General features: G+C 37.6%; 4 protein-coding genes across 4 annotated transcripts in view; 3 read left to right on the top strand and 1 right to left on the bottom strand.

Annotated features, from left to right (window-relative positions):
* The window catches only part of LOC133991878 (LIM domain-binding protein 3-like), a 56,451-nt gene extending 55,093 nt beyond the window's left edge, over positions 1 to 1,358 (top strand). Inside the window, exon 14 of the mRNA XM_062430473.1 lies at positions 1,237 to 1,358. Coding sequence (XP_062286457.1) covers positions 1,237 to 1,326 — 90 coding nt within the window. The 3' untranslated portion in view covers positions 1,327 to 1,358. The remainder of the gene's footprint in view (positions 1 to 1,236) is intronic.
* LOC133991890 (uncharacterized) overlaps positions 1 to 18,115 on the bottom strand; it is a 527,851-nt gene that overhangs the window by 291,108 nt on the left and 218,628 nt on the right. The gene's annotated exons all lie outside the window — the stretch shown is intronic.
* The window catches only part of LOC133991866 (NACHT, LRR and PYD domains-containing protein 14-like), a 721,507-nt gene that overhangs the window by 586,295 nt on the left and 117,097 nt on the right, over positions 1 to 18,115 (top strand). The gene's annotated exons all lie outside the window — the stretch shown is intronic.
* LOC133991879 (bone morphogenetic protein receptor type-1A-like) overlaps positions 8,527 to 18,115 on the top strand; it is a gene marked incomplete at its 3' end in the record, with an annotated part of 42,960 nt that continues 33,371 nt past the window's right edge. The window contains 1 exon segment of the mRNA XM_062430474.1: positions 8,527 to 8,737.

Below are 18,115 nucleotides of genomic sequence, written 5' to 3'. Positions count from 1 at the left end.
TGAATCGATGGTTCTGGAGCTTGTTGGCGAGCTAAGAAGTCGGCAATATGACCACATGTATTCATTTACAGCCTCAGATCTGATGTTTTCAGCTCTTCAGTGACATTTAAGTCACGATTTGTACATAATTTATTCACTGTTGACATTTCACTTTCTTGCATTTTAGAGATATGCTCATTCCTGAGTTTCTAGTTGGAAATGTGTAAAATAATAAGCAGATGGAAACACTTTTTTGTTCCACTGAATTAGGGCTGGGTATCAGTACTCGATACCTTTAAGGCAGAGGTCTCTAAGCTCATGTAGAGCTACTGCCCTGCATATTTCATGTATCTCCTCACTCTAACACATCTGATTCTAAAAATGAACTTGTTATCAGGCAGCCGCAGCTTGTCAAAGGCTTGATAATGAGTTCATTATTAGAGTAGGGAGATACCTGAAACATGCAGGGCAGTAGCTCTCCAGGAGCAGAGTTAGAGACCACTGCTTTAAAGTATCGACCGAAATAAATCCATACCAAGTAGTATGGAAACATCTCCCATCAAATGATACCTGTAATTGATCCTTTTTGCACCCAGAGCTAGAAAATATGACTATTTGTATGGACTTGTGTGCCTGTTACACCGGATAAAAGACAGAGACCTACATGTGGAATGGGTATCTCATGAAGTACTCAGCTGGTATCAGAATCATTTTAAGGGTACTTGGATTGGTACTGGTATCATAGTGTTTTAGATGATACCCAGCCCTAGACCAAATCCAGTCTCATAAAGTGTTTGAACTTAAATGTAAATTTAATGACCTTTGAAACCCCTTAAGCAAAATCTACCAACTGTTCCTGCAGATAAAAGCTTCTCTCCTTTAAAGACAGTCATTAAAATTCCTCAGTAAAAATCTGCAGTTTGAGATGTCTGCCTCACAAAGTTTGGCATCAAAGTTGAGCTCTATTAAAAAATGCTGCATAGACTCCCAGTGATCGCAGCAATTCCAATGAAATGATTTGTTTTTGGGTCAAACTTGTCATTAATATCACAACACTGAGCAACACAAAGGTTAGATTCCATTAACCTCCATTGTATAGAAGAGGACACAGAAATCTCAAAACCTGGACAAACAAACCCAAAAGTATCTGCATGTAGAGATACCACCAGCGAGGAAATGTGTTATTTGGGTGAATTGAACCTTTAAAATGTTTGTTTAGATGTGACCGTCATGATTAAATATCTGATCTGATTGCAGGTTTGCCATGTGAACCTTGAGGGCCAACCTTTCTACTCAAAGAAAGACAAACCTCTGTGCAAGAAGCACGCTCACGCCATCAACGTGTAGACCCGCCCCCCTAACAGGATGAGGGGGGGGGGGGGGGGTCGACTGAAGCGACACTGACACTGCCACCAACAACTTTTACAAATGTGTGAAAACACTCTTTATGGAAATTACACTCTTGGTTTGAGACTTTTTTTTTGTGCATTAATATTAATGTTAAAAACGACGCTGCCTGATGTTTTCTGTCGTCCGTCTGACTCACTTTGTTTCAACGTACTGTCGTTTCTTTTTCTCATGTTTTCTACCAGCAACTCTTCATGTGTTCGATGTGACCGCTGTGCTGCTCAGTTCAGACACGGAGACGTTAGTTCGGAGTCTGGAGAGCCTCACGAAGATAACTTTAAAAACATTTTAAATGTTTAAACCTGCAGGGCAGAACTTTAACATATAAATTAATATCATCAACGAACGAGTTCACACAATGCTGATTAAGCCGATCACTGCCACATACTGCATACTGAGCACAATCTATCATGAACATGTGCACTACAGACTTCTGCTGGTCGATCGGCTAACTTCCTGTTAGCTCTCTGCTAACTTTAAATGAGATAAAATAATTATAAATATCTAATCGCGTGGCTCTTCTAGACTTTCCAAATGTTATCAGACCGACTGGATCAAATGCCCAAATCAATTTATCCTCCATTTTACAACCAACACTAGCAATGGAGTTGGCTACTATGAGCACGTCAACAGTGTTTTTGTAATTCCTCTCACTGCCAGAAGGGGAAGACAAAGGTCCTGCTCTTCAGCTTTAATTATAATTTTAAAAAAATAAATTGATAGTGCAATAAAGACTTAAAATCAAGCATAATAATACATGATAGTAATAAAATGAATAAAGTTCATATTTCTTTTTCTTTATTCTATCTTTAAATGATGAAATAGCACAGTATGTTTAGAGAGAGAGAGAGAGAGAGAGAGAGAGAGAGAGAGAGAGAGAGAGAGAGAGAGAGAGAGAGAGATAGATAGATGTAGTAATTGCTTGGGTTACAGCAGCTACATCCACACGTAACATCACAGAGAAACACATCTCTAACTATCCAATGGGGGAAAAAACAAAATGTATTACTAAAAATACCCAAAAGTTGTTCTAATAAAACAAATATATGTAATAAATAATATTAAAATACTTGGTGTGCAAAAAGTGCCAGTAAAAGTGCTCTTATATATTGATATATCTAAATATAATATCTAAAATTATTTTTGTGATTCTATTTTAAATTTCACTATTTTTATTATTTAAAGAGAATAACATTGAAGAAAATAGGATTATTGAATTATTACAAAGTAAATTTTAAAGAATTTTGCGTAACTATTAACAGTTGTGATACATTTATTTATAATTATCTCAATTATTATTATCATTATTATTTATTTAAATTAGCAATATTATAAATTACAAATGTATTGAAATAACACTGAGAAAGTCTATAATCTATATATAATCTGCTATCTAAAATATATATTCATATCTGACGTATCTTGGTTAAAGTGCCTGATTTGTCTTGTTTAGATCTTTTTAACACCAATTTAATCTTTAATTGAATTTATTTTATTAACGCCTGATTCAGCGCTGCGATGTAAAATATTTTGCCTGTAGAAACTAAAAGGTGATCGAACATTTTATTCTTTCTTTTACGTTAAAAACAAACTGAACTGAGCAGCAGAGCAGCACATGAAGAAGAAGCCTTATCTGAAGCGTGTCTGAAGCGTGTTAGAAATGTCTGACTGGCAGTGAATGTAACACGAATGTTTTTAGGAAACCAGGTGACACGTTCACTGACCTCCTTCCTGCAGGTTCACCTGTGTGCTCGAACATGAAAAAAACAGCTGTAGAAGTAAAAAAGTCACAACAGCAAAATGTAACTATGAATATGATGCCGTTTTTCTTTCATGTGTCTTTATAACGAAACATGAAGCGAGTTTCCAGGTGAACCTGCTCAGGTGAGGCAGCTGCAGGTGTTGACGGTGTTTAGCTACTAATCCCTCTTTAACTTCACACACACAGTAGGTTTTACTATGCAACAGATAACCTTGAATATCATATTTATTGACTATTTTTGACGTGTGATATTTATTTTAAAAGCTAATATATCGTCACTGCTGCATTCGGTGCTCATCAAATGATTAGTTTGATTCTTTCGTGTTTGTTTTGGGGAACGTTTGGCATCACAAAATGTATTATGAGTGTTTTTTGTTTATTTGTAATTACTCTGTAAATGTCTGTCCTGAACTGTAAGAGCTTGAATGTTTATTACAGTACAAAAAGCCTCTTCATGGCTCCGTTCACACTGATGTTTTTTTTCTTTCTTTTATTTTCTTTTTTTTTCTATTGTACAAAAAAATGAAGCTAAAAAAGTCCTAAAAGATAGTATTTTATGTTTCGCTCACAAGATAAAAAAACAAAACAATCTTGTGGGACTTTTTTGGCTCCACAGATAAAACTTACATCCCATAATAATACAAGGCACATGAATAAATGACGTATTATTACCTTTACTTTTGCAAAAATGTGATAAGGTAATTCAGATTTTTTAATGTAACTCTTTTACAGGCTCGGACGCCGACATGTTTCATCATATAAGACTCATTATTTGATGCTACTCTTGGCAGGTACTCTTCCAAACTGACTCTAAAGTGGAAATAGAAGACTTTTACTCTTTTACTTCGGCTTAATATTATGAGGTAAATGTTGATTGCACAGGTTTATGAGTATAGAGTAATGACACCATCTGCGTTTAGACCATAGATGTATGAAGGAAACTTGATACAGTGTTGGAGGCGGGGCCCCATTCATTCCTATCAAAGTTGCTCAGTAGCACATGAAGCAACAAAAAGACACTTTCTGCTGTAAAGAAATACCCAGATAAAAACATACTGAGCACACTGTGTCTGTGGAGCATGCTCAGTAGAGACTTCTGTTGTCCATGACCGCTAACTTCCGTTTTAACCCTCCAGATAATGATAAAATCATGCAGCTCTTCAAATCATTTATCTGCTGATTTACAGTCGTCTGTTTCATGATGTAAGTCAGGAACGATCTCTCGGGAAACTGGTTTTCTTGCAGTGGCCTTTTTTCTAAAACGAGCAGTGGTGAAAGTTTATTATATTCTGTTATGACTAAAGAGTTGATAAGCTGACAAACGGATGAATATTTATTATTTTCAGAGTCGGTTTGCGATCCTTTGTGACAGTGATGCAAACAATAATACTACATTAAAAAGTCGTCTGTTTCCACTTTAAGAGGAATCGTTTTGATCCCAGTTGGATCTGCATTACACTAAGAAAAAACACTCTGAAAGGAATTTCCTGCCCAAAGTGATCGATAAACTTTTAAAGGAACTTTGTGACTTGTTTTAACCCTCAAATCTCCACTCAGATTTTATAAGTTGCCTTGTGTTATTAGAGAGAAGTTGCAGGTTTTTCCCGTTCACCTTAACGTTGGTTGTACGTGTGATTTACCACCATCTGGTGGCCATTTAGAGGAACTGCAACAAAAGAAACTGCAACACTAAGCCTGATCCAATTTAGATCCTTTTTTTTAGTTTTTATTTTATTTTTTTTGGAGGTTTTTTGGTGTGAAAAAGTAAAACATGGAGCACATATAATAAATCAAAACATCTGGACTGGTTCACTTTTATCGGTAAACTGTAGATCTTTATGTTTTGCTGTGTGTGAACTGAGCCTCAGATACACTGAATCGATTTTTTTTTTTTTTGGTGTGAGCAACTCAAATGACTCTGAGACGCTTCTTTTGTGGGTAAAAAAAATGTAAAATGTGTTCAGCGTTTTTGTGCCTTACTCTGCGTCGCTCTGTGATCTGTTTGCTGGGTCTGACTGGCACACACACGCTCGGCCAGTCGGACTGAGTTCGTGTGCCGGTGTACAGTTTTTACTTTGAATATTTTATACAGTTTGTGTGAATGTGTGCATGCAGAACGTTTGTCACAGTTTGTCACAGCATGTGGATCGAGACAACGTCAGTATTAGTTAAAGAGAGAAGCGCAAACCTCACAGTTGAATTTTATTATTAAGAGTGTTTGAACTGTTTTTTTTTGGTGTAAGTGAAACTTTACTGATGTCACATTATGACTGAAGGCAGGCAGAGAGGAGGAAGGAAGAAAGGAAGGATGGATGGATGGATGGGTGGAAAGAAGCGAGGTTGTTGCAGGTTTTGCTGCTTTACTACGATAACGTCACATTTTGTGTAACAGGTTTAAAATATTTGAAGAATATATGTGTTGCAAGTTAAATAAATTCAAACACTTGAAAACATTTGCTGGAAAGATGTCGTCTGTGGAAGAAAACGCTGCTTTTATTTTGGTTGTTTCTGAGATACTTCAGTAAAAATAGCAAAACAATGAAAAATACTGCTTTGAAAATCTGAAAGTTAAAGTATAGAAGTGTGGGCAAAATGTACTTTAAGTTTCCAAATGTCAAATGCTCTTTAAAATGTCTCAATTTAGTGTCAAATCAGGCCAAATACAAACACTTCTATGCTCACATATTATGACATAAAGATGTTTTACAGATCATATTTCCTAAAAAAGAAAAGAAAGGCCCGAAAAGGAGGAAATATAACCATATTAAATTATTTCTTCTTACCAAATAATCATAGTTTTGGTCATTTTGGGAGAATTTTGAGTCAAAGAAAATAGAGAATAACACCATCCTCATCCATTAATCTATGAATTATGAGGTTAAAACTGGATTATTTAGATTATTTAGCATCGCACATATAAAAGAACATATAAACCAAATAATGTATTACAAATAATATGCTTTAAGTTTAAGTCAATGTCTATATATGTATGTATGTATATTATTTACGATTACTTGATTTATATTTTTCTCTTTCTTTGTTTAGTTGTCTTGTATATTTAAGGCTAATTTCTTTTATGTGCAAACTTGCTTCTTAATAAACTTGCTTCAGATTCTGACGATAGAAATAAAACATTGACAGAAGAAGTCGAGAAGCTGCAGATATGCCGTTAACTTAATAAAACAACTAAACTAACAAACATCATGATGCAGTAAAACCCAAAGAAAACAAATGAGTTCACTAATCAGCATTAAACGGCAAACAATATTTCACTTTTCGCTGTTTTCTTTCGTCTTTCTGTTTGAATCATCACTCAAACTTCTGCTTTCAGTCACTTCAGATTAAATCTCAGGAGTTCAATCTGAGTTTGGTGTCTGAGTTACAACATCAGCACAACACCCACCATGCTTCTCTTTTTATGTGTTTCATTATTCACTGTCTGACACAGTTTTTGTTCCTGACTAGTCAGGGTTATTTCCTTCATTGGAAATGAATTGCTTCATCCTAAAAAGTACCGAACATTTCTGTTCATGTCTTTAAACTTTGCTTTTGTGAACCTGGATAGTGAGACCACAAAACATTTAGAGGTTAATCGTTTTTTTTAGAGTAAGATTATACTAAAATGTTTTTACAAATCCCTTAAATATTATCTCACATCATCGTATACAGTGATTTATATGTTGTTTAATCTGAATTTATGTGAATGAAAAGGTGCAAAATTAACTGGAAATATCTCTGTCCTCGTCACAAAAGTAAAGTTTGAAGTATTATTATTATTCTTATTATTATTAGTAGTAGAAGTGGTAGTAGTTGTAGTAGTAGTAATAGTAGTATAGTGGTATTAACAGTATTAGTAGTAGTAGTATTATAGTGGCAGTAAACTTGGTGTTGTTCCATTATCGGACAGCAGGGGGCGCCTGATTCTACTTTCTTTGATCACAGCAGCACTGATTGGAATCTCAAAGGAGGAAAGAATGAAGAGCTCTCACTCTGCCTCTGTTTCAGGACACCAAAAAAAAAACAAGCTTGATTTTTGGTCACCTTTTTATGTTTTCTTTGTAGAGAAGATGTTGAATTGAATTATCATTATAAAGGATGCAATCTTAATTAAAACACCAGCCTTCATGATGGTGATTTGTTATCGTAAAATACTTCAAACTTCAGATCAGCTTTTAAATAATAACTGATCAGACTTTATTTGAACTGTTTAATCATTTTTTTAGTATGAGGGTTCATTATTGTCAAAACCTCTTTTTTTCCAGAGATTTCATCCACATCTCAGTTAGTTGTCTTGGGGATTCTTTCATCTTTCACATGTCATAATACTGTAAATACTAAAGTCATGATTATACAGATGTTCCAGATGTTACAAGACGGAGAACAGGGAGGAGAACATAAAGGAGAACATGGAAGAGAACACGAAGACAACGTGGAGAACAGGGAGGAGAACAGGGAAAAGAACATGAAGACAACGTGGAGAACAGGGAGAAGAACAGGGAGGAGAACAGGGAGGAGAACAGGGAGGAGAACATAAAGGAGAACATGAGGAGTGAGGTCTCTGATTCTGCCTACAGAGTGATCCCTCCTGGCTGGTATTTGTGTATCTGATTCTGCCTACAGAGTGATCCCTCCTGGCTGGTATTTGTTGGGTCTCTGATTCTGCCTACAGAGTGATCCCTCCTGGCTGGTATTTGTGTCTGATTCTGCCTACAGAGTGATCCCTCCAGGCTGGTATTTGGGTCTCTGATTCTGCCTACAGAGTGATCCCTCCTGGCTGATATTTGGTCTCTGATTCTGAATACAGCGTGATCCCTCCTGGCTGGTATTTGTGTCTGATTCTGCCTACAGAGTGATCCCTCCTGGCTGGTATTTGGTCTCTGATTCTGCCTACAGTGATCCCTCCTGGCTGGTATTTGTGTATCTGATTCTGCCTACAGAGTGATCCCTCCTGGATGGTATTTGGTGTCTGATTCTGCCTACAGAGTGATCCCTCCTGGCTGGTATTTGTGTCCTTGATTTTGCCTACAGAGTGATCCCTCCTGGCTGGTATTTGTGTATCTGATTCTGCCTACAGAGTGATCCCTCCTGGCTGGTATTTGGTGTCTGATTCTGCCTACAGAGTGATCCCTCCTGGCTGGTATTTGTGTCCTTGATTTTGCCTACAGAGTGATCCCTCCTGGCTGGTATTTGGTCTCTGATTCTGCCTACAGAGTGATCCCTCCTGGCTGGTATTTATGTATCTGATTCTGCCTACAGAGTGATCCCTCCGGGCTGGTATTTGTTGGGTCTCTGATTCTGCCTACAGAGTGATCCCTCCTGGCTGGTCAGAGACGATCTGTGCAGGCTGGTATTTGCTCTCCTCCATCAAACAGCGGCCAGCGGCGGAGAGCGACGCCGAAAATATCGCACCGAACCCGGAGAGAGAAGGAACGTTACTGCCTTCTATCGCCTTTTCTTTACTCTTGCTTTGGGGATTTTTAAACATTTAAACACTTTAAAGGAGCTACGATGAAAGAGCGTCGTGTTTAAAGGAGCGCCACGTCTATAAAGGGAGACTGCAAAAAAAAAAAAGACGGAGACGGAAGAAAGGTGAGTTCAAATCCTTAAAAAAAAAAAAAAAAAAAAAAAAATCCAACTTCCATTTCCAGCCGAGTTCTGGGCTCCGTCTATCTGCTGGAGGGAACAAACGGTTTACAGTGTGTGTGTGGGGGTTTTAAAGTAGTGTGTATGTATGTGTGTGTGTGTGTGTGTGTGTGTGTGTGTGTGTGTGTGTGTGTGTGTGTGTGTGTGTGGGGGGGGGGGTTAAAGTAATGTGTGTGTGTGTGTGTTAAATAAGTTAGTGTGGAAGTAGAAGTGTGGAAATAAGTGTAAGTTAAAAACTGTGTGTGGAGTTTGGTGAACAGATTTGTGTGTGTGTGTCTCGCTGTGTGTGTTAAATAAGTTAGTGTGTAAGTATAAATGTTTAAAAACAGTTTGGAGTTGGTAGTGAACAGATTTGTTGTGTGTGTGTGTGTGTGTGTGTGTGTGTATGTGTGTGTGTGTGTGTGTGTGTGTGTGTGTGTGTATTGGCGCCAGGACATAGACGGGTCCTTCTCGCCGCCGTTGTTGTGCTGTCGTGTAAAGAAGAAAAGAGAAAAGTTTGTTTCGGCTTTTTTATCTTTTATTAAAACACAGATTTAAGACTTTTTTCGTGCTTTTAAAACCAGACGAACACACTGAACATAAGCACCAACAAGTTTACTGATTATTAAAGTGAGATTTTAGCGTCTTTTTTCCGGAGGGTTGTTAGCGACATTCCTCGGTGAGCTAACTTCGTTGTTTAGTTTACGTCCGTTTGAAACCGAGAAAAAACAACATTTAACTAACAAACTATGTCACATTTAACTACGTTTTAACTAGTTTAAGATAAAGAAAGTCTTATTTTCATGGCTTTAGTTGGTAGATTACTAATAGGACTGAGCATATATCAATATTATGAAACGAGACTAGATATCTTAGATTTTGGATATCGTAATATCGCGATATAACGTGTAAATATCGTCTTTTCCCGGTTTTAAATGCTGTATTACAGTGTAGTGATGTTTCCTTATTATTTGCCTTTACCTATTTATTCACTATATCCACTTTACTTATGATTCTACTTATCAAACAGCTCGTTGTGTGTAAGTGTATTTGGGTAAAAACATCGTAATATTGCGATTTCTGTCTGTTTCATCCATACAACCTATCAGTGAAGTTACATTACTGATGATTATGTATCAAAAATCTCACTTTGTGGAAGTAGGACTGAGCAAATATCAATATTATGATACGAGACTAGATATCGTCTTAGATTTTGCATATAGTAATATCGTGATATAACGTATAAATAACGTCTTTTCCGGTTTTAAATGCTATATTACAGTAAAGTGATTTCATATTTAACTTTTCCTATTATTTACCTTTACCTATTCGTCATTATATCCGCTTCACTTCTGATTATGTAAAAGAAATCTCATTGTGTGTAAGTGTATTTGGTTAAAAGTATCGTAATATTGCGATTTTTTTCCCCGTTGCATCCAACTGTATGACCTAAAGTTTATGATAACAGTCTGCCTCTTTGAGCTTTATTATGGAGTATAAACATGTATTTACTCTAGATCCATATTATTGATGATTATGATCTCAAACAGCTCATTGTGTGTGTGAATGTATTTAATTAAAAATATCGTGATATTTAGATTTTTGTCCGTATCGTCGAGCTGTAGATAGAAATTAAACAGTGAAGTTAAAGTTAGCAGTCGGCCTCTTTAGTTTAGCAGTTAATTGTGGAAGATAAACACATATTTTACTCCTACATGTTCATAATAATAATCTGTGAATGATTTTTGGTGTTTTTATTACATTAGTTTAGTTTCCTTCAGTAACATATCTGTAGACTTACGTGAACTTTGTGCAGAAATTTTTACCAGCTTGAGTTTCAGGAATATTATAAAGCAGTTAAATTGACTTTTTAAAGTTTTTAATCTTCGTGACCGGCCAGCTTTCCTTGATTACCTGCAGCTATATTGTTCGTTCCACCATTGTTTCACATTTTCTGGATCTGTTTCTGACTTTTGGCGTAAATCCTTAAGTCTTCTTATACGGTTGATTTCTGAGATAAAAAACATTTAAATCAACAGAAAAACACAACCTGCCATGTGGGCGTTGTTTGTTTCAGTCAGACCACTTTACAGACTGCAGTCAGGTTCCTTATGAACAGAGAGTAATCATTCCTCCGGTTCATACTGAATATTAACAGAAGTGTTCAGTGATGGAGGAAGATGATCAGCTTCTATTGAGCTTCAGCAGTCTGAGTTAGTTTATCAATGATATCTGACATGTTTACTGAGTGGAGACTACATGGAGGAGGAGTACTATATGGAGTAGAAGTACTTTATGGAGTAGTAGTAGTAGTACTTTATGGAGTAGTAGTAATAGAACTTTATGTAGTAGTAGTAGTAGTAGTACTATATGGAGTAGTAGTAGTAGTACTTTATGGAGTAGTAGTAGTAGTACTTTATGTAGTAGTAGTAGTAGTACTATATGGAGTAGTAGTAGTAGTACTTTATGGAGTAGTAGTAGTAGTACTTTATGTAGTAGTAGTAGTAGTAGTAGTACTTTATGGAGTAGTAGTAGTAGTACTTTATGTAGTAGAAGTACTTTATGTAGAAGTAGTAGTAGTAGTAGGAGTACTTTATGGAGTAGAAGTAGTAGTACTTTATGTAGTAGTAGTACTTTATGTAGTACTAGTACTTTATGTAGTAGTAGTACTTTATGTAGTAGTAGTAGTAGTAGTAGTAGTACTTTATGTAGTAGTAGTAGTACTTTATGTAGTAGTAGCACTTTATGTAGTAGTAGTAGTAGTACTTTATGTAGTAGTAGTACTTTATGTAGTAGTAATACTTTATGTAGTAGTAGTACTTTATGTAGTAGTAGTACTTTATGTAGTAGAAGTAGTAGTAGTAGTACTTTATGTAGTAGTAGTACTTTATGTAGTAGTAGTAGTACTTTATGTAGTAGTAGTAGTACTTTTAGTAGTATCAGTCTTTTCATCATCAGATTCCCTCTTAGTGTTTCCTGTTGAGCTGTGGTGTAACCATAGTAACACAAAGACTTTGCTACTAAAAACACTGTAACGCTGAAACATAGAAGATGAAGATTTGACTGAAGCTTCATATTAGCTTCAGATCTACTTTATAATCCATGTTTCCACAGAAGGAGGGTTACTGTGGGTTTAGTCCTCCATCACTTCCATTGTAAACATGATGAAGGATCTTCTGATGCTCAGTATGAACAGGAGGAATCATTACAACATGCGATAATTCAGTCTCCAGGCTTGTTTGACATTATTTACATATATTAATCTACACTTTACTTTGAGATTCATATCAGCACAGTGTAGCTTTTCCCTCTGTTGTAGAGACTTGAATCCTTTTAGTATAAATGCGTCTTTCAAATCAAAAAATACTTAGAAAGTTGGAGTAAACTTAGTTATTTGTTGTATTAAGTCAGTAAAATAATGATAGTTTCGTCTATTTTGGTGTTTTAGATTAAAGTCAGTGAGTCTGTTGTTGTTAATACACAGATTGTTCCTTTAAAATCAGCTGTTTCATGTTTCTGTGGTTGAAGCCCCCCAAAAAAAGGGTCAACTTTTCCTTCTTTTTGTATTTTTTTTTTTTAGTTTGAATGTTTTTTGGATGTTCCAGATAAGCAGCTGAACGAATGTAACCTCAGCTCGGCTCTCATGACTGCAGCTCCTCTTTAATATAAACCAGGAGTCTGCTCATTAACTCCCAGAAAACAATCCCAAATATCAGGCTCACATATCAGCACATAACACCACGGTTCCTCTCATTATCAGTCTTTACTCTTCAATAACTTCATCATTTAACTCATGAAAAGCCTGAAAATAACAAAAAAAAGAGTTTAATTTGACGTATTTAGAGATCTGACGGACATATTGAGTTTACTATCGCAGAAGAAAACAAAATATTCACATCTGAGAAGCTGGAAACCAAAAAATATTTAACATGGTTGTTTGGAAAAAGGATTAAAATGCAGATTCAGCTTCAGGACGTAAAGTTTTAAAGGAAAGATTCACAGTATTTAAACTCTGTCAGGTGTCTAAAGATAAAGAAGTTTAGGTTGTAATTATTCTTTTTGTTCATACACACCATCATGAGATCCTTCTAATAACAAAATAAACCTTAAAACACTATTATCACCCACTATGACCTCAGTAATAAACATAAAGTAGAATTAATACCTTACTGACAATGTCAACAACAACCTTATAAAAGTAGAATTTATAGCAGAGCTGTTGAATCTAATGAAGAGGACAGTGAATAAAACTACTAAAGTATAAACTAAATAACTAATTACTATATAATAAAGTTCAGAGAATACTTTAAATTGAATAAGAGCAACTAAATACAGCCTGAAAATAACAAAAAAAAGAGTAATTTGACGCATTTAGAGATCTGACGGACATATTGAGTTTACTATTACTGAAGAAAACAAAATATTCACATCTGAGAAGCTGGAAACCAAAAAAATATTTAACATGGTTGTTTGGGAAAAGGATCAAAATGCAGATTCAGCTTCAGGACGTAAAGTTTCACAGTATTTAAACTCTGTCAGGTGTCTAAAGATAAAGAAGTTTAGGTTGTAATTATTCTTTTTGTTCATACTCACCATCTTAAGATCCTTCTAATAACAAAATAAACCTTAACACGCTATTATCACCCACTGTGACCTCAGTAATAAACATAAAGTAGAATTATCTCCTTACTGACAATGTCAACACAAACCTTATAAAAGTAGAAGCTGTTGAATCTAATGAAGAGGACAGTTAATATAACTACTAAAGTATAAACTAAATAACTAATTACTATATAATAAAGTTCAGGGAATACTTTTAAATTGAAGGAAAGCGACTAAAGAAGAATAGGACTCAGTTAGACCAGTAATACTGTTTTACATTCTTATATGAACACAGGTGGACTCTGGTGATTATTGGCTTACCTTTGGGTTTTTATTGGGCAAAAAATAGTGTGTGAAAACCTCCGCTGTAAGATACTGAAACCAAAACTTTATCCTGATATAGATCCTTTAATATCCCGATAACGATATCTATTCATTTAAAGAGTTCAGTGTGTTAAATGCCTTCAGATGAGTTTTGTTGTGATTTGGTGCTTTTATAAATAATGATTGATTGATCCTAATATAAATCATTTAATGACGATACCTGTCCCGTTATAGGATAACGTAGGGCTGGGCAGTAAATTGATATTATATTGTTATCGTGATATGGTATAAGTGTCTTTTCCTGCTTTTAAAGGCTGAATTACAGTAAAAATGTAACTTTCCTAGCTGCTCTATTGTCTGCCTTTATCCACGATATTGTCAAAATATCGATATCGAGGTATTTGGTCAAATATATCGTGATATCTGATTCTGCCCATGTCTCCCAGCTCTAGGGTAACGCTCTTATTTTATTTATTTAACAGAGTTGGAGACAACTAAACTCATTGGGAATAAGATTAATTTAACAATATAATCCATTCAAAAGATGAACAGCTGATGGACAGACTCCTCATGAAGAATTATACACTGTGATAACGATATAAACAACATAGTAAAATATGGAATAATGGACGTTTTTCATACACAATAATGTAAAATAGCAAAAAGCTGCCAATCAGAGAGAAACATATGTGACTAATAACATACAGAGGAACATTTGTTTTACATTATTTCAGCATTATGACTGTAATTAGGTCGACTGTTGTACCTTTAGTCCTGCTTTACCTCCAACTTCCCCCCGAGGATATGAAGGTCTTTAGAAATAATAAAATAAAAGGAGTTATAATAGAAAAGGTGGTATTATCCACATGATGTCAGACAGCTGGACATTCCTGAGCCGAGCCGGAGGATCGTTGTTACCGAAATAACCGACCGACCCGCCGACAGGCAGCAGGCGAGCCGGAGAGGAAAGACACGTTGGTTTACATAAGGAGTGAAAGATGCTCGTTATCATCTGTTAAATGTCCTGAAAATCCACATATATTCACTTTAATGTAATTTATGACACAGAAAAGCTTGAAATCGTCGTATTTAAGAAGCAAATATTTGAGGTTTCTCTTTGACCTCCATGATGTCTTGCTGCCAACCTGCAACTTTTGTCCTCGGGTTAATTTTGACCGTTAATAAAACATATTTATTCTGTGTTTTGTTACACATATTTTTGGAAATTGAAGTGAATACACCTCATTTAAATGATATTATACCTCATTTTAGTGTTTAGTCAAATTTAAAGACGTTAAAATATGAAAATAAACGTATGAATAACGACCCAGCATCAAATTTCTGCTTTTAATCCATTTTGAGAGAATATATTAGAGGACTATTGCAAAAATGTCTAAGTGGTGTAACCATAAAAACTTTGTACCAAATAATTCAACTTGCTTAAAAACAGTAAATAGTCAATAAAACACCATATCAACTAGTTTGGCATTATCTTACATTATAACTTTATATTAAATAAAGGTAATGGAATACAATTGTTCTAAATATTACATTTACTCTGGTTACCATGGAGATCAGGAAACATGTACATGTTTTAAATGAAGTCATTATTAGTATAAGTCCACTTAAATACACTGTAGGTGATAAAATATGTAATATTTATCATTCTTTTGTGGTTACACCATTTGACATTTTCAGGAGCATTCAGTCTTACTTTTGGAAAAAATGGTGCAAATGTCATTTCAAATGATATAAAACCAACAAAAATACTAAATGTACATTTTAACAAACCTGATGCTGCTTTTAAAACTAGTTTAACTGATTTATGAATTGATCATCGTATTGATCTCTGAGCATTAAATCATCAGTTTCTCTCTTTAAGTCTTTAATATATTAAATGTTCGTCCTGTTTAAAGGTTAAAACAGACGCTGTTATCTCTGCTCTGATTGGTCAGTCTGTGTTTATGGATCTGTACTGGGAGCAGACCGGTCCTCTGTACTGGGAGCAGACCGGTCCTCCGTACTGGGAGCAGGCCGGTCCTCCGTACTGGGAGCAGACCGGTCCTCTGTACTGGGAGCAGACCGGTCCTCCGTACTGGGAGCAGACCGGTCCTCTGTACTGGGAGCAGACCGGTCCTCTGTACTGGGAGCAGACCGGTCCTCCGTACTGGGAGCAGACCGGTCCTCCGTACTGGGAGCAGACCGGTCCTCCGTACTGGGAGCAGACCGGTCCTCCGTACTGGGAGCAGACCGGTCCTCCGTACTGGGAGCAGACCGGTCCTCCGTACTGGGAGCAGACCGGTCCTCCGTACTGGGAGCAGACCAGTTAATGCTGCTGGAGTCACATTTTAACCTCCAACCAGACGATCCTGAACCTGGATCAGCTGATCTTATTTATGACTGATCAATCAATTATTATGTCGATATCGTGATGAGAGACTAGACATCGTAATATAGCGTAGGTATTCTAGTGTTCAGAATGATACACTTTAGTCTTTAAGCTTTGTCTCATTTTCATCTGTTTAACCTGTTTTTGCTGCTAAGATCAATTTATTAATATAAACCGATCATGATCAGAACTAATCAATCAGCTTCAGCCTCTTTCTTCTCTTTAATGTCACTTTTTAAATCGTCCCTTTACTGAAACCAGGATCAGAAAAAACTGATACAAGCTGAGATTTACTACTCTGCTTTTATTTGGTGACCTTTTCTTTCTCTCCTTTCTCCTCCTTTCTGTTTCTCCTCCTTTCTGTTTCTCCTCCTCCTTTCTTCTCCTCCTGGGAGTGTTTCTCAGTTTCTCAGGAGGAGCTCGGGGGGGATCTCTCTCTTCTCTCTCTGCTCTATTTCTATCCCTCTCTTCTCTTCTCTTCCCTCCTCCTCCTCCTCCTCCTCCCTCTCTCCTGGAGTGTCTCCAGTCTCGCAGGCTGAGGATCAGATTACTCAGGGAGTCTCGGAGGCTCTCTGGCGAGGTGGCATTGGTGGAGGAGGAGGAGGAGGAGGGAGGAAGGGAGGGAGGAGGAGGGGAGGAGATCAGGTTTCACATCTCCAGCGCTCTCCTCTGTCTGCCTCGCCTCCCTCCTCCTCCTCCTCCTCCTCCCCCCGGCGGCCTGGAGACAGAGTGGCTGAGCCGGGGAGGAAAACATGCAAACCTCCCTCCTCCTCCCCTCCCCTCCACTCCTCCTCCCCTCCTCCTCCCTCCATACGTCCAGCCTCTCTGCAGCAGCACAGCAGATAAATAAAGGCAGTTAATGTTGAGCTGAGCACACAGAGGGACGATTCTTCTCCTCCTTCACCTCCTCCTCCTCTTCCTCTTCCTTCACTTCCTCCTTCACCTCCCTCCTCTTCCTGAAGGTTGATGACTCCTCTCTGTTTCTCCTTTCCTCCTACTCCTCTTCTTCCTCCTCCTCCTCCTCCCTCTCCCTCTCTTCCTCTTCCTCTTCCCTCTCCTCCTCTACCTCCTCCTCCCTCTCCTCCTCCTCTTCCTCCTTCTCTTCACTCTCTTCCTCTCCTCCTCCTGAAGGTTGATGTCTCCTCTGCGCCTCCTCCTCCCTCTCCTCCTCTTCCTCCTCCTTCTCCTCTTCCTCTTCCTGAAGGTTGATGTCTCCTCTGCGCCTCCTCCTCCCTGTCCTCCTCCTCCTCCTTCTCCTCTTCATCCTCCTCCTGCTGTAGGTTGATGTCTCCTCTGCGCCTCCTCCTCCCTCTCCTCCTCCTTCTCCTCTTCCTCCTCCTCCTCCTGAAGGTTGATGTCTCCTCTGCGCCTCCTCCTCCCTCTCCTCCTCTTCCTCCTCCTCCTCCTTCTCCTCTTCCTCCTCCTCCTGCTGAAGGTTGATGTCTCCTCTGCGCCTCCTCCTCCCTGTCCTCCTCCTCCTCCTTCTCCTCTTCATCCTCCTCCTGCTGTAGGTTGATGTCTCCTCTGCGCCTCCTCCTCCCTCTCCTCCTCCTTCTCCTCTTCCTCCTCCTCCTCCTGAAGGTTGATGTCTCCTCTGCGCCTCCTCCTCCCTCTCCTCCTCTTCCTCCTCCTCCTCCTTCTCCTCTTCCTCCTCCTCCTGCTGAAGGTTGATGTCTCCTCTGCGCCTCCTCCTCCCTCTCCTCCTCTTCCTCCTCCTCCTTCTCCTCTTCCTCCTCCTCCTGCTGAAGGTTGATGTCTCCTCTGCGCCTCCTCCTCTCCTCCTCTCTGTATTGATCTTTGCTTTAAATACTCTGAACTCGTCTCAGTGAATAATTCAGTCTGTTCCTGCTGAGCTCCGTTTCAAACCAAAGCTGCTTTTATTTTATTATTTTATTATTTATTATAATTTAAAAGTTTCATTATTAAATCAGTTAGTTATTAAACTCTAATTTCAGATGATTAATTCAGATTTTCAGATTTTTTTTGGTCTAATATGATAATAAATGTTAGTTTGACTTCATGATGATTTA

Source organism: Scomber scombrus, chromosome 12, assembly GCF_963691925.1.
Source record: "Scomber scombrus chromosome 12, fScoSco1.1, whole genome shotgun sequence".
In the NCBI taxonomy this organism is placed as follows: domain Eukaryota; kingdom Metazoa; phylum Chordata; class Actinopteri; order Scombriformes; family Scombridae; genus Scomber; species Scomber scombrus.
This window is presented reverse-complemented; position numbering and strand designations above follow the sequence as displayed.